Here is a 15,000-nt window from a genome sequence, read left to right as displayed (position 1 = left end):
GTTCTGTTTCGGCAATATGAAAATATAGACCGAATACTGTATTGCAACAGGCCAATAGTGCCACTAAAGCTAGTAATTGTTTTGACATGTTTATAGAAATATTTAAATTTATAATTTTTTATTTATTTTATAATAAATTTTAGCTTAATTTTTCTGTTTTTATACTTTATTTAACTCGACACGTCATGAGAAAAAAATCGACACTAGAAGACACAAAATGCCAAATTGACAAGAAAAAGCTGGAACAAAAAATACGTTATCAATTCGTAGTGAGTGGTTTTGTTAAGAAGTGTCAGCGATAAGTGTTGCCAATATTGGTGTAGCAAAGTGCAGAAATAATTTATTATTAAAAAGATAAAAGCTATTAACATTTACTAATTAAAATAAATCTGACATTATTTACAAAAAAAGACCACATCGGGCACATGTTTTGTATTAACTTAATAAAAATATGTTATTTGAAACACCCAGTTGAATGATATCAATTCAGAGTACATGTGTTGTGAAAAAAGAAGTTCATATTTTACAAAAATAAAGAAATTTGTTGACGTTTGCATAGAATTTTGTGAAATTTACAATAATTTATAAAAATTAACAAATTTAACTTTAAGTTTCAATTTTTTTACAATTAAAATGGATTTAACTATACTGATAGGCATAGCAGCCGCCTTATTGGCCATATTAATGACTTTGTTTTTCTTGCAAAAGAAAAAAACCGAAAAGGGTAAGTTACTATTAAATGCATTTGCATGGAAATTTTTAATTATTATAATATTTTACTTAGATGAAGATAAAAAACCACAGCAAGCGCAACGTGGTGTGCCCCAGCGGGCCCAAGAGGGAGTACCAAGACGTGCACAAATTGTACGTAATCAACGTAACCGTTTAAGGCAAAATGCTGCACCAGCTGCTGCCTTAGATAATGCCCTCAATGATGAAGACAGTGATAATGACCATGAACAAGGTGAGATACCCCAAAGCCAGGTGTTGGATGAAAAAATGGGTGCCAAGAAGAGAGCCAAAATGGAACAAAAAGAACAGAAACGTTTAATGCGTGAACAAGAGCTAAAGATGCGTGAAGAAAAAAAGGCTAAGGAGGCCAAACTTGAGGAGGAACGTAAAAAACAAGAAGAACGTGAAGCTGAAGAAGAACGCAAACAGGCCGAGGCTGAACGTTTGGCACGTGAGGAACAAGAACGCAAAGAACATGAAGAATACTTGAAAATGAAGGCTGCCTTTAGTGTGGAAGAGGAAGGTTTCGAAGAAGATGAAGATGAAAAAGAAAATCTTTTAGCTGATTTTATAAAATATATACAAGATAACAAGGTTGTGGTATTAGAGGATTTAGCCACTGAATTTAAACTAAAGACCCAACAGGCTATTGAACGTATACAAGAATTGCAGGCAAATAATACCATAACCGGAGTCATAGATGATCGTGGTAAATTTATATACATTTCCGAAGAAGAATTGAAGTCGGTAGCCAAATTCATCAGGCAAAGAGGCAGAGTTTCCATAGCGGAATTGGCTGAAAGTAGTAATAATTTAATTAATTTAACTCCAGTAGCTACGAATTAAGTTGTGGCAAGAGGAATAGAGTCTTGTTATTTTCTTTTTTTTTCATATAGCGTAGGTATCAATTTAATTTTTTTATTTCTCGTTATTAAATCTAGTGTTTTTTTTTCTTTTGTTTATAGTGTAAATACGAAAATATTAAATTGGTTTACTAACTTTAAAAAATTAACGATCTTGGGAGATATTGTGATGTTTACATAAATTGAACATCATTGTTTTGTTCTTAATAAATTTATACCCAGAAAATAAATTTTTATTAAAGTGAATAACGACTTTCACACTTTCTAAACATTTGGGTAGTTTTTATTGTAATGGTAATATTAACATTTAACAATATCTCGGAAATTAGTGGACCGATCTGAATAAAACTATATGGAATGTATAGAGAAGATATAAAGCTATCTAAAAAATTAGTTTGGCAGGGTTGTCCGGTTGCTTAAATAGGTCATAATTGCATGTTTTTCAAGGGGTGGGAAAGCCATTGTTGAAAATGGAATATTTTGAAACCCCTCGGACCGATTTAAGTGGAACCAGCTACTATAGATAGGCCAAGTTTAGAGCTTTAAAATTTGAATTAACAGGGTTGCCAGGTTTTATAAATAAGTAATATATTGAGAGTTTTTAAAACGAAACAAAACATTAGAATAACTCCGGGAATATTGGACCTTTAGAAATAAAGTTTGGGTCCAGGAGTACAGCGAGATTTCAGGATTGGGTTGCCAGGTTTTTTATATTAAAAAACTTTAAAATTACTTAAAATATGTAGTTAGTTCACAATAACTGACGAAATTTTTAGCTATATTTTAATGAAAAAACCTGGCAACCCTAACAAAATAATTTTTTTAAAAACCTCAAATCTTGCTTTATCTATGTATCTAAAATTCATTTTAATAGGTCTAATAGTTCCGGAGTTATTACAACTTGTTTTTGCGTCTGGAAAATCTCCAATATAAAGTATTTAAAAACCCTGGTAACCCTACAGAAATAAATTTTAAAGACTAATACTTTTCCTGTCCATGGGCTATGGTTCCATCCAAATCGATTAAAGGAGTATTGAGATATATCACTTTAAACCAAAGTATTGTCACCCCCTAATAAGGATCGAATTTTTAACTATTTCAACCACCTGGAAACCCTGCCAAACAAGTATTTCATAAAGTCTTATAATTCCCCTATCCATAGTATATACTTTTATTCCAATCGGTCCACTGGTTTCCGAGATATTTCAATTTAAAGTTATCCCACTTTTTCTTTGTTTTCTGAGAGTTGGCAACCCTGGAACGACATGTGGTCAGCGCCATCTATTGAGCGACATGATATTTTAGTGACAAAACAAAAATTGAGCCACCAATAGATGGCGCTAATTTTAGCCCTAAAAAAGGCATTGCCATCATCGAAAAGTAAAATTTTTCAGGGGGCATTGCCAGACCAAAATTTGTTATTTTGCTGTATTTGTAACACCTTTTTGCAATTCAAATTGTATTTTAAAGCGTTTAACTGCTATTTTAAGAATTTTAATGAGATTTTTAGGTTTGTTTGGAGGTTTGCGGTCAAGCTCTTCTTTATCTCATAAACTATCTACACATCTGGAAATTTAAAACTGTTTTAAACTTTAACAACGCCCATGAACTAAACAAAACTTTGCTAAGATTTACTTTAAAAATATACACGAACGTTTAATTCTCTTCGATTATAAATTTACAAAAAAATATATATATATACTTTGTTTAAAAATTAAAAAAGTCCATTAAATGAACTACAGTTTCATTAATCGTCCATATCATCGTCATCATCCATATCCATTTCATCGTCATCATATTCATCCTCACTAGTTTCATTAGGATCATTAGCTTCCAATTGACATTTGGGACATTGACACACAAAGATATAATTCTCTTTAAGAATCTGAAAGCAACAAAAACAATTATTAACAAGAACATAGAACAATGTCTTTAATGTCAAGGGGATCCCTCACCTTTTGTCGTGAATGTCTACTTCTTTCCAATTGACATTCATCTAAATATGAAATACAAATTTCTTCACCTGGCTGTATGGGTTGTATGGCCTTCAGGACTACAATATCATTGGAATATGGAAATGTTGATTGAGCATTAGGAACACAACTGTGATTTATTTTACTTTGCAGTAAATATAAACCAGAACCTTCGTTATTTAAGAATTCGCCAGCGACTAAAAGAAAAAAATAATAAAATTATTTTATTCTGTTTTAATTTAAAAGCTAAAAACTTACATTCTCCTACTTTATTATATAGATCATCTATATATTCATCCAATTTTACTTTATCCGCTTCGGGCATAGGTAAATCTGATACCTTTTTAACCCATTCGGCTAAAACACTGGTGGCCACACCTTGGCTATTGGTGCCCACTAAACCCATAAGAGTTTTAAAGGCTTCAGGAGTAGTAAACTTTAAAAGAATTATAAAATTAAAACCTAAATAGTTATTAAAAAGAAAACTTTTTGTAATTACCACTGCAAACTCTTCTCCCTGAAAAGCTTCACAAAAAGCGGCATACAACTGTTCCATTTGTATTTCGAAATTTTCACCCAACATTTTGTGATAAATTTGCTGTTCCTTATTTACAATTAACGATTGGAAGGATTGCAAAGTTTCTAAAAATTCTGCTTTATTAGGGCTTTGCTGATACATGGCCATTAGGCGGACCAAAAGCATTATGGTGCCGGTCTCAGGAGGATAATGCATTTTTCTGTATGAAACAAAAAATGTTGGAATTATTATATATTGCTTTATGATCGTTGTAGTAATTTTGAAACAAAAAACACTCACTTCCATATTTCATTTAACCTATTAATGGGATGTGAATCATCCGTTCTAAAGCTACCCATACAGGCAACACGATGATATTTCTTTAACGCCTCCATACGGCAATCTTCCGAACAGTAGCGTACCTTACACTTAGGACAGCAACAGAACTGTTCCAACCATTGTTTGGTGGGATCATGTTCTAACAAAGGCACCACTAAAGCTGGTTTGCTAGCCAAACGTCTGACATTTTCAGTGACCGTTTCCAAGGGACGCATACAATGATCACAGGCTGCATAGCCATAGGCAGCATTCCAAGAGAATTGACTAGACACAAATGGTTCCTCTTCGAATATAACATCTCCCACGTTGTAGGCCTTTGTGGCCAACATGGCACGCCCCTTTAGAGATAGAAAATAACTTAGTAAATGTTTTCCAGATTTAGATTACCTCAAAACGAACCTTTCCTGGTATTTCCTTAATATCAAAAGAATACATTTTGGATGATAAATGTGTTTATTTAAAATTTGGAAGTCTATTCTGCTTTGTTTTGATTTTATTTTGTTGCTGCTAATCAACGCATGTGCTTGTCAAATTTATTAAATGAGATGTGTTTAGTTGGTAAACGTAAACGAGTATGGCAACACCAGCCACTCTAGGTGAGCATATGGCAATACTATTAAGTTAATTTGTAAATCATATGTTCAAACAAACACTTTATGTTTGTAGCAAACAGGAGATACGAAAAATACATTGCTGTTTGACAAACCAGAGTTTCCTACGTCGTCAAACCAATGTATTTTAAATGGGACATCAAACAAAATCTGTTTGAAGGAAAAATTCTGCAATTTTTGCAAATTCTTTATTTGATCTCTCAAAATGTGTGTAAAATGGCAGAAGATCTGCCATTTTACACACATTTTTTACACAGCTGAAATTTGGGCAGGATGTTAGTCTCCCACCAAATGTATCCAATAAGACGGGATTTTTGGAAATTCGAATTTTTTGGGGGGTTAAAAAAGGGTAAAAACGTAAATTCGGTAACCTCAAATCTCCTAAACTAGAAAAGTTACAAAAACAGTTAAAGCTTATCGTCGTTCATTTAAAAAAAAGCGGACAGGTGTCCGGTAATTTTTTCAAATTCGGCCGCTTTGGGGAATAAACGGGTAAAAACTGTAATTTGGTACTTCTTTTGCACCCCATGTATCTTTTAAACAAAAGAACATTAAAAAAAAATATTTTTGAATCCTTCATAACTTGACGAACAAATAAAAATATGAATTTAGTACTTTTTGGATATTCGGACGTTTAAGGGGTGAAAATTTTAACTATTTTTTGGTACTTTTTTATGAAACATTTTGTTTTTGGTTTATTAACTTATACATATGAATACATAATAACGGGCTCCCAATACGATGTTGCAACTTTTTGGAACAGAATTTGTATTTCGTTAATGGGGAGGAAAAAACTACCAAAAGGGGTAAAAACGGGAAATTTGATTTTATTCAAGAAACACTAAATATGCTAAACGGTACCAAGTGATATTTTTTGGTACTTTTTCATTCTCCAATTGGTACTTTTTGAGTTTTCTATGATATTGAAATCGAAACATGAAATTAATAATTAAGGGACTTTTCGGAACTTTTTGGTTCTACAAAGGTACTTTTTGAGTTTTCTATAAACTTTCACCTAGAAACATGAAATTAAGCAAGTAGAGTCCGGAGTAAATGAGAATCTATAAAAGGGGACTTATTGGTACTTTATCGTACTTCGACTGGTACTTTTTTGACTTAAAACTTAGAAACATGTAATTAAGCACTTGAGAATCTATAAAAGTGGACTTTTTGGTAATTTTTCGTTCTTCAAAAGGAACTTTTTGAATTTTCTATAATATTAAACCTAGAAACATGAAAGCGTGTAGAGCCCCGATTAAGTGAGAACCTGTAAAAGGGCTTTAGGCACTTTTTAAATAGAATTTTCAAATTTATTAGGTCCAAGAACTGTTTTACGATTTTGTGAATAACTTTTAAAATCCTAGCAGTATTTAAGAGAAAATTTCTTTATTGGATAGAATGGAATACAAGCTATTTCCTACATGTAATATTTGTCGCCAGAAACCATCACAACCTTTCAATTTTTAAAGATTTTTCTTAAAAACGTTTACGAGACAAGCATTTAACCGTAGGCTAGTTTATAAAATGGTTATTTTAAAGTACAGATTGCCAACTAGCTGCTTGTACAGTTTTTATAAGATTTGGATAAAAAATGTAGAAGTTATAAGGTAAAACGTAAAAGTGTTTGAATTCTCCAAAATTGGCAAAAGTTGAACGAACGATCAATTTTCAACTGAGTAATAGGTGAACAGAATCTGCTAGCAAGCAAATTGCTTAAAACAAATTTTACAATTTTGTTAATAACTTTTTAAATATTTGGCACATTTAAATAGAATTAAACTCATATGAAAGCTTGAAATGTAAGCTTTCTAATGATAATAATTTTTTCCGCCCACTGCCACGCCTACTTATAGAAATTATTGCATAAAGTTTAAAAACGCTTGTACCACAAAATCTTATAGATTTCTAAAGTTTCTTTTCTAACCATCTTAAAGTCCATTTTATTCTCTATCTGCATGTGAAATTTCAAGTTGATAGCTACAGAGCTTTAGAAGTTATTAAAGTTTATTTGAATCGATCATAAACGTTTTATTCATAATATTAGGGTCAAGTCTTAAATTTACAATTTTGCTTATAACTTTTGAAATATAAGGAATATTTCTACAATATTGGGTTTATACAAAAGCTTGAAATGTAAGCTTTATAATGAAAGGTCATTTTCCGCCCACTGCCACGCCCTCTTAAGGATATTAAGGGTTGAAGTTTAAAAATGCTTATAACGCAAGAGATAAAATAAATTTACAATTTTATTTTGTTGTTACCTCAAAGTCCATTTAATTCTCTATAAGGATGTGAAATTTAAAGTTTCTAGTTGCTGTGCTAAAGTTATTACAGCTTTTTCGTAAGCGTTTTATGCTTAATTAAAACACCATTTAATTTTTAAAGTTTCAACAATGTTTTTTTTTATTATTTTTGTTTTTCTGTTTATTTTCAAATATTTTAATATTATTTTTCATTTTTTTTTCTTCTTGGAGTTTGTTGTTGTTGTTGTTGTTAATTTTTAGAAACTACTGTTTTTTAGCTTTAAGTTAAATATCACTTAAAAATATAAATATAATATTAATAATAATAATAATAATAAATTTTGTTTGTTGTATTTTTCTTTTCTCACTTTTGTGTTTTTGCAATGCAATATATAATTTATGAAAATTTAATAATTAAAATGGTTTTCTTTTGGTATTTTTTTAAAAAAAAGAGAAAAAACTTTTTATAATTGTTAAATTGTTTAAATTTTAAGAAAAATCCTCTACTAATTAAAAGCATTTAATGATTTTTTTCTTCTTTTTTCCCCAGCAAAACAAAAATTTTAACAAATCATAAAACTATTTTAACATATTTGGCTTTAAATCATAATGATAAAACAACAAAAATAAGTTTTTTTAATTAAATAAAATGTATTTTTTTACCAATAATTATTAAGTGTTTGCTTTTTGCTGTTAAATAAACTGTAAAAATAGACCTTTTTATATTTTACGTGTTTTCCTTTTTTTGTTACTTTATATAAAAACTATTTTAGTAGCTATTTAAGCATAAAAATTAAATAAATTTGTTGTAAAAATGAATTAATTTTTCTTAAACAACTTTTTTAATTATCTTTTTGCCTACTGCTTTGAAATGAATTATAATAATGAATTTTCTTTTAAATTTCCTTCAATGATAAATTCTTTGCTTTTAAGAAAACAGAAATTCAAATTTTAAACTAAATAAAAAGTTAAAGAAAATAACTGTATAATTTTAGTTAAGTTTACAATAATATTTATCATCAATCCTTTCATATATTCACACTTGTGTAGTTTAAATATTAAATATTAATTATTATATAATTAAATAATTATGTTTTATTTGTTTGTTGTTTCAAAAGTAAAATGTTTATTCACTAACAAGAGCCATTTCACGAGCTGTTGTTTGCTTAAGAGCGCTGGTAACAGATGATGTTGTTGTTAATTCCGCCGTTGCATCATCTGAGTTTGATTTTTTTAAATTATCACAATTACCGCTTATCACATCCTTAGCATCCTCATCCTCTTCTTCTTCGGCAGTCTGCCTACTCTCCTGTTCATTGTCGGCCCCTTCATTACTATTAGCATCCTCTTCGGCTTCATCGGCAAATGATATTTCTGCCTGTAGGCCACTGCTATCATTTGTCACTTTAACACCTTGTTCTACAACTATTTCCGAGCCTTGTTCCTGCTCCTGATTATTATTAACTTTATCCGTATTTGCCATATCTACCTTATCAGTTTCTTCCTCTTTTGAAACTTTATCTCCACCTCCATACACTTCTTCTTCGGGTATATCTTCAATAAGACTACGACTACCCGAACCCACTGAAGGTGATTTATTATCCAGTGAAGTGGCATCTTCATCATCTGACAATTTCCTTTGTAATATGGGATCTGATGCACGTAGCGAGATATCAGAAACACCAACACCTTCACCACTAGGCCTTAGTACTAGATATAGTAAAATATCGGATAAAGATATAATACCAATAACTTTGCGATTCTCATCGACCACCACTAGACGATGGACTTCTGCTCGTACAATACGTTCGAGTATGGTGTAGAGGGTCTCATCTAGATTACAACATTGCACACCCTCAAACCATTCATTGCGATGTTCGTTGGCTTTGCGCAATGAAACATCGAGATCGTTGTAGGTTTTTTCGGCTGCCAGGTTCTGGAAGAAGAGAGAAATTAAAGAATTTGAGGTTAATAGGGAAATGGCATAAAGACTTTATACTACACTGTAGACTTGACTATAGTCTACACTATAGACTAGAATATAAACTAATATATAGACTAGACTTTAGACTAGACTATACTATAAACTAGACTAGACTTTTGACTATACTATAGACTATAGGCTAGACTATACACTATACTATAGACTAGAAAATAGACTAGACTATAGACTAGACTATAGACCAGACCATAGACTAGACCATAGACTAGACTATAGACTAGACTATAGACTAGACTATAGACAAGACTATAAACTAGACTTTATCTTAAGACTATATACTAGACTGTAGACTAGATAATAGACTAGACTATAGACTAGACTATAGACTAGACAACAGACTAGACTAGACTATAGACTAGACTATAGACTAGACTATAGACTAGACTATAGACTAGACTATGGACAAGACTATAGACTAGACTATAGACTAGACTATAGACTAGACTATAGACAAGACTATAGACAAGACTATAGACAAGACTATAGACTAGACTATAGACTAGACTATAGACTAGACTATAGACTAGACTATAGACTAGACTATAGACTAGACTATAGACTAGACTATATACTAGACTATAGACTAGACTATAGACTAGACTATAGACTAGACCATAGACTAGACTATAGACTAGACTATAGACTAGACTACTATAGACTAGACTATAGACTAGATAATAGACTAGACTATAGACAAGACTATAGACTAGACTATAGACTAGACTATAGACTAGACTATAGACTAGACTATAGACTAGACTATAGACTAGACTATAGACTAGAGACTAGACTATAGACTAGACTTTAGACTAGACTATAGACTAGACTATAGACTAGACTATAGACTAGACTATAGACTAGACTATAGACTAGACTATAGACTAGACTATAGACTAGACTATAGACTAGACTATAGACTAGACTATAGACTAGACTATAGACTAGACTATAGGCTAGACTATAGACTAGACTATAGACTAGACTATAGACTAGACTATAGACTAGACTATAGACTAGACTATAGACTAGACTATAGACTAGACTACTATAGACTAGACTATAGACTAGACTATAGACTAGACTATAGACTAGACTATATACTAGACTATATACTATACTATAGACTAGACTATAGACTAGACTATAGACCAGACCATAGACTAGACCATAGACTAGACCATAGACTAGACTATAGACTAGACAATAGACAAGTCTATAGACTATAGACTAGACTATACTATAGACTAGACTATAGACAACACTATAGACTAGACTATAGACTAGACTATAGACTAGACTATAGACTAGACTATAGACTAGACTATAGACCAGATAATAGACTAGACTATAGACAAGACTACAGACAAGACTATAGACTAGACTATAGACCAGATAATAGACTAGACTATAGACAAGACTATAGACAAGACTATAGACTAGACTATAGACTAGACTATAGACTAGACTATAGACTAGACTATAGACTAGACTATAGACTAGACTATATACTAGACTATAGACTAGATAATAGACAAGACTATAGACTAGACTATAGACTAGACAATAGACTAGACTATAGACTAGACTATAGGCTAGACTATAGACTAGACTATAGACTAGACTATAGACTAGACTATAGACTAGACTATAGACTAGACTATAGATTAGACTATAGACTAGACTATAGACTAGACTATAGACTAGACTATAGACTCGACTATAGACTAGACTATAGACTAGACTTAGACTAGACTATAGACTAAACTATAGACTAGACTATAGACTAGACTATAGACTAGACTATAGACTAGACTATAGACTAGACTATAGACTAGACTATAGACTAGACTATAGACTAGACTATAGACTGGACTATAGACTAGACTATAGACTAGACTATAGACTAGACTATAGACTAGACTATAGACTAGACTATAGACTAGACTATAGACTAGACTATAGACTAGACTATAGACTAGACTATAGACTAGACTATAGACTAGACTATAGACTAGACTATAGACTAGACTATAGACTAGACTATAGACTAGACTATAGACTAGACTATAGACTAGACCATAGATTAGACTATAGACTAGACCATAGACTAGACTATAGACTAGACTACTATAGACTAGACTATAGACTAGACTATAGACTAGATAATAGACTAGACTATAGACAAGACTATAGACAAGACTATAGACTAGACTATAGACTAGACTATAGACTAGACTATAGACTAGACTATAGACTAGACTATAGACTAGACTATAGACTAGACTATAGACTAGACTATAGACTAGATAATAGACTAGATAATAGACTAGACTATAGACAAGACTATAGACAAGACTATAGACTAGACTATAGACTAGACTATAGACTAGACTATAGACTAGACTATAGACTAGACTATAGACTAGACTATAGACTAGACTATAGACTAGACTATAGACTAGACTATAGACTAGACTAGACTTTAAACAAGACTTATGAATAGACTAGACTAAGTAGTTTTTAAATAGTTTAATAAGTTAAAATTAAATATTTTTTTAATTCTTTCATAATACTTACAATAACATCAAATTTAGCATAGATATCAACTAAACGTCCTTCGGAATCAACTAACGGTAAGGCGGATACTCTTCGCTCAACGAATTTCTTTAAAGCTGTTATAATGCTTGTATGTTCATCGGCCACTTCGATATTATCATAGGTGCCAATTTTTAAAGCACGCAATGACTTTTGCATATAAGAAGGTTTAGGCAATTCATTAATCTAAAAAGAAAACAAACACAATAAATTAATAACCTTTAAACCTTCCTTAAAAACATTACTACTTACATATAAAAACAGGAACCTTAATATACGTTTATGGGTTAATATATATAATACATTGCCCGTAGCGGGATCTATAACAGGTAATCGATGTATACGATTGTGTACGAGTATCTTAATGGCATCATATAGCGAAGCATCGGGACCGATACTAACTAATGGCATAACTTCATTATGTAAAACACCTAGAAAAAACAAAAATTTACTTAGAATAAAAAAAATTATATTTTCTTTTTTTTCCACCACTTACTTCTCCATGTATCTAATTTGTGCTCTTCCAATTGTTCTATTGAGGCATTCGGTGATTTATAATACATTCTTAAAATTTTTATAAAATCTGTTATGGTTAACATTCCAACAAATTGTTGTTTCTGTGAATCCCATAGGGGGGCGGCACGTACACCATTATATACTAAAGCATAGAATGCTTTCTTAACCAATAATTGTGTATCGAAGACAACCAATTTGGCTGAGGTTGGTATTAGATCGTAACATTTGTGGAAACGGAAAAATTTTACAAATATCTGAGAATCATCTTCTTCTGTAATAAGATAATTATAAAAATATAAATTAGTAAGAGAACACATTCTATAAATTTTAGATTTAAATAATTTTTGACACTTTAGAATTTTATAAAATTAGTTACTATTTGTAGATATAGATCTTGGTTCTATATTATTCACTTGTTTGTAAAGAAAAATAATAAAAAAGTATAATATTTTATTAAAAAAAATATCCATTTTAACTACTCTACAATCCAGGCTATCGACTACTCTACAATCCAGACTATAGATTACTCTACAATCCAGACAATAGAATACTCTATAGTCCACACTATAGACTACTCTATAGTCGACAATATTGACTACCCTATAGCCCACACTATAGACTACTCTATATTTCAGACTATAGACTACTCTACAATCCAGACTATAGAATACTCTATAGTCCACACTATAGACTACTCTATAGTCCACACTACTCTATAGTCCAGACTTTAGACTACTCTATAGTCCAGACTATAGACTACTCTATAGTACAGATTCTAGGCTACTCTATAGTCTGGACTATAGGCTATACCATAGTCTAGACTATAGACTTCTCTATAGTCCAGACTATAGACTACTCTATAGTCCGGACTATAGACTACTCTATAGTCCGGACTATAGACTACTCTATAGTCCGGACTATAGACTACTCTATACAGCAAACTATAGAGTAGTCTAGTCCAAACAATAGTCAAAGTTATAGACCAGACTACAGTATAATCTATAGAACAGTCTGTAATCTAGAATATAGGTTACTACATCGTCCACACTATAGCCTACACCATAGCCCAAAATATAGTCTATTATACAGTCTATTCGAAAGTCCAGACTATTGCATACTCCACAGTCCAGACAATAGTTTATTCTATAGTCCTGACAATATCATATTCCATAGTCCAGATTATAGTCTATTCTATAGCCCAGAATATAGTCTACTTTAAAGCTCATACTATAGTCTATTCTATAGTTCAGATTATATTCCAGATTATAGGCTATTCAATATTCCATTTATAGTTTATTCTATAGTCCAGACTATAATCTACGCAATAGTACATAGACTACTAAGACTGTAGTCTACAATATAGGTTACTATATAGGCCACACTATAGCCTACTCCATAGCCTAAAATATAGTCTATTTAATAGCCCATAGCATATTTAATAGCCCAGATTATAGTCTATTATACAGTCTATTCGATAGTCCAAACTATTGCATACTTCACAGTCCAGACAATAGTTTATTGTATAGTCCTGACAATAGCATATTCCATAGTCCAGATTATAGTCTATTCTATAGTCCAGAAAAGCTCATACTATAGTCTATTCTATAGTTCAGACTATATTCCAGACTATAGCCTATTCAATATTCCATTTCTATAGTCCAGACTACTAACTATAGACTGCAGTCTACTCTATAGTATGAATGCCATAGTCATCTCCATAGTTCAGACTATAGCCTGCTCAATAGTCCATACTATAGTCTACTCTATAGTTCACACTATAGTCTACTCTGTAGTCCTCTCTATAATCTACTCTATTTAGTACTATAGTACAGTTAAGACTGTAGTCTGCTCCATACTTCAGACAAAAAATCCAATAAAATATATTTTATTTCTTTTTCACACTATTTAAATATATTAAAACTAATGATTTTGAATTAATATCATCTGGCAACGTTGCTGAGAAGTGTTAAGAAAACATTAATGCTACAATATGAATGAAAAAAACGAAAAATTTGGCTAAGATTTTTAAAAACTTACTATTTTGTACACTTTTCTTTAAAATTTCCGCCAAACAACGTTTCCAGGCCTGGGAAACATGTTCGAATTCTTTAATACTCTCTAACGGATATATTTCAATATCTGGATTCGATTTTTGACCAGGACGAAGAACCAAACGACCGGCATGATTAGAATAGAAATGAAGTTGTAACATGCGGACGTTAAAGCGGGTTAAATAAAGTTTAAAAACAGCGCGCGGGCGTTAAAAAAAAAAAACAAAAATGAACGACCTCTCTTGAGCGTTTTAATAAACGCGTTTTAACACATTAAATACGTTTGTTAAATAAAAATGCATTTAGAACAAATTTTATCACAATAGATCAACTGAACTCAACAAAAAGAAAAAAAAAACAATTTATAATTTAAAATAATTGTTTATTTCACAGCACTAATAAATCTACAACAATAGAGAAAGAAAAAAAAACTGAAATAAATAAAGACTAGAGTCTCTAGTTGAGAAAAAAATAAAAAAAAAAAAAAACTAAAATAATAGAAAAACATTACACTACTGCAGACGACTCAAGACTATTTTATTTTATTCATTTTTTATT

At 31.2% G+C, this 15,000-nt stretch overlaps 4 protein-coding genes across 5 annotated transcripts in view; 1 reads left to right on the top strand and 3 right to left on the bottom strand.

The window, feature by feature from the left end:
* LOC119603882 (transmembrane emp24 domain-containing protein eca) overlaps positions 1 to 261 on the bottom strand; it is a 1,269-nt gene extending 1,008 nt beyond the window's left edge. Inside the window, exon 1 of the mRNA XM_037956152.1 lies at positions 1 to 261. This exon is cut by the window's left edge and continues 45 nt beyond it. Within this exon, the coding sequence (XP_037812080.1) occupies positions 1 to 88 (88 nt within the window). The 5' untranslated portion in view covers positions 89 to 261.
* Positions 262 to 442: 181 nt separating this feature from the next.
* On the top strand, positions 443 to 1,943 carry LOC119603881 (DDRGK domain-containing protein 1). 2 transcript variants are annotated; one of them, XR_005231441.1, is made up of 3 exons: positions 443 to 724; positions 785 to 1,629; positions 1,698 to 1,855. XR_005231441.1 is itself a non-coding variant. In XM_037956150.1 (2 exons), the coding sequence occupies exons 1-2, from the start codon at positions 634 to 636 to the stop codon at positions 1,576 to 1,578; spliced, it is 885 nt and encodes a 294-aa protein (XP_037812078.1). In that variant the 5' UTR covers positions 443 to 633; the 3' UTR covers positions 1,579 to 1,943. The 2 variants fall into 2 exon arrangements, 1 of the variants encoding a protein (XP_037812078.1); XM_037956150.1 differs by having other exon boundaries at positions 785 to 1,943.
* Positions 1,944 to 3,225: 1,282 nt separating this feature from the next.
* On the bottom strand, positions 3,226 to 5,102 carry LOC119603891 (SET and MYND domain-containing protein 5). The gene is made up of 6 exons (XM_037956175.1): positions 4,824 to 5,102; positions 4,386 to 4,762; positions 4,068 to 4,305; positions 3,827 to 4,004; positions 3,551 to 3,765; positions 3,226 to 3,480 (listed from the first exon to the last, which is right to left on the bottom strand). The coding sequence occupies exons 1-6, from the start codon at positions 4,857 to 4,859 to the stop codon at positions 3,343 to 3,345; spliced, it is 1,182 nt and encodes a 393-aa protein (XP_037812103.1). The 5' UTR covers positions 4,860 to 5,102; the 3' UTR covers positions 3,226 to 3,342.
* Positions 5,103 to 8,026: 2,924 nt separating this feature from the next.
* LOC119603883 (5'-AMP-activated protein kinase subunit gamma-1) lies at positions 8,027 to 14,779 on the bottom strand. The gene is made up of 5 exons (XM_037956153.1): positions 14,429 to 14,779; positions 12,372 to 12,662; positions 12,128 to 12,306; positions 11,858 to 12,061; positions 8,027 to 9,214 (listed from the first exon to the last, which is right to left on the bottom strand). The coding sequence occupies exons 1-5, from the start codon at positions 14,601 to 14,603 to the stop codon at positions 8,405 to 8,407; spliced, it is 1,659 nt and encodes a 552-aa protein (XP_037812081.1). The 5' UTR covers positions 14,604 to 14,779; the 3' UTR covers positions 8,027 to 8,404.
* Positions 14,780 to 15,000: the final 221 nt, after the last annotated feature.

This window comes from Lucilia sericata, unplaced genomic scaffold, assembly GCF_015586225.1.
Source record: "Lucilia sericata isolate MDLA Ls3-8-SP2 unplaced genomic scaffold, ASM1558622v1 Contig000345F_arrow, whole genome shotgun sequence".
NCBI lineage: Eukaryota > Metazoa > Arthropoda > Insecta > Diptera > Calliphoridae > Lucilia > Lucilia sericata.
The sequence above is the reverse complement of the archived record's forward strand: the minus strand, read 5'-3'. Positions and strand labels throughout refer to the sequence as shown.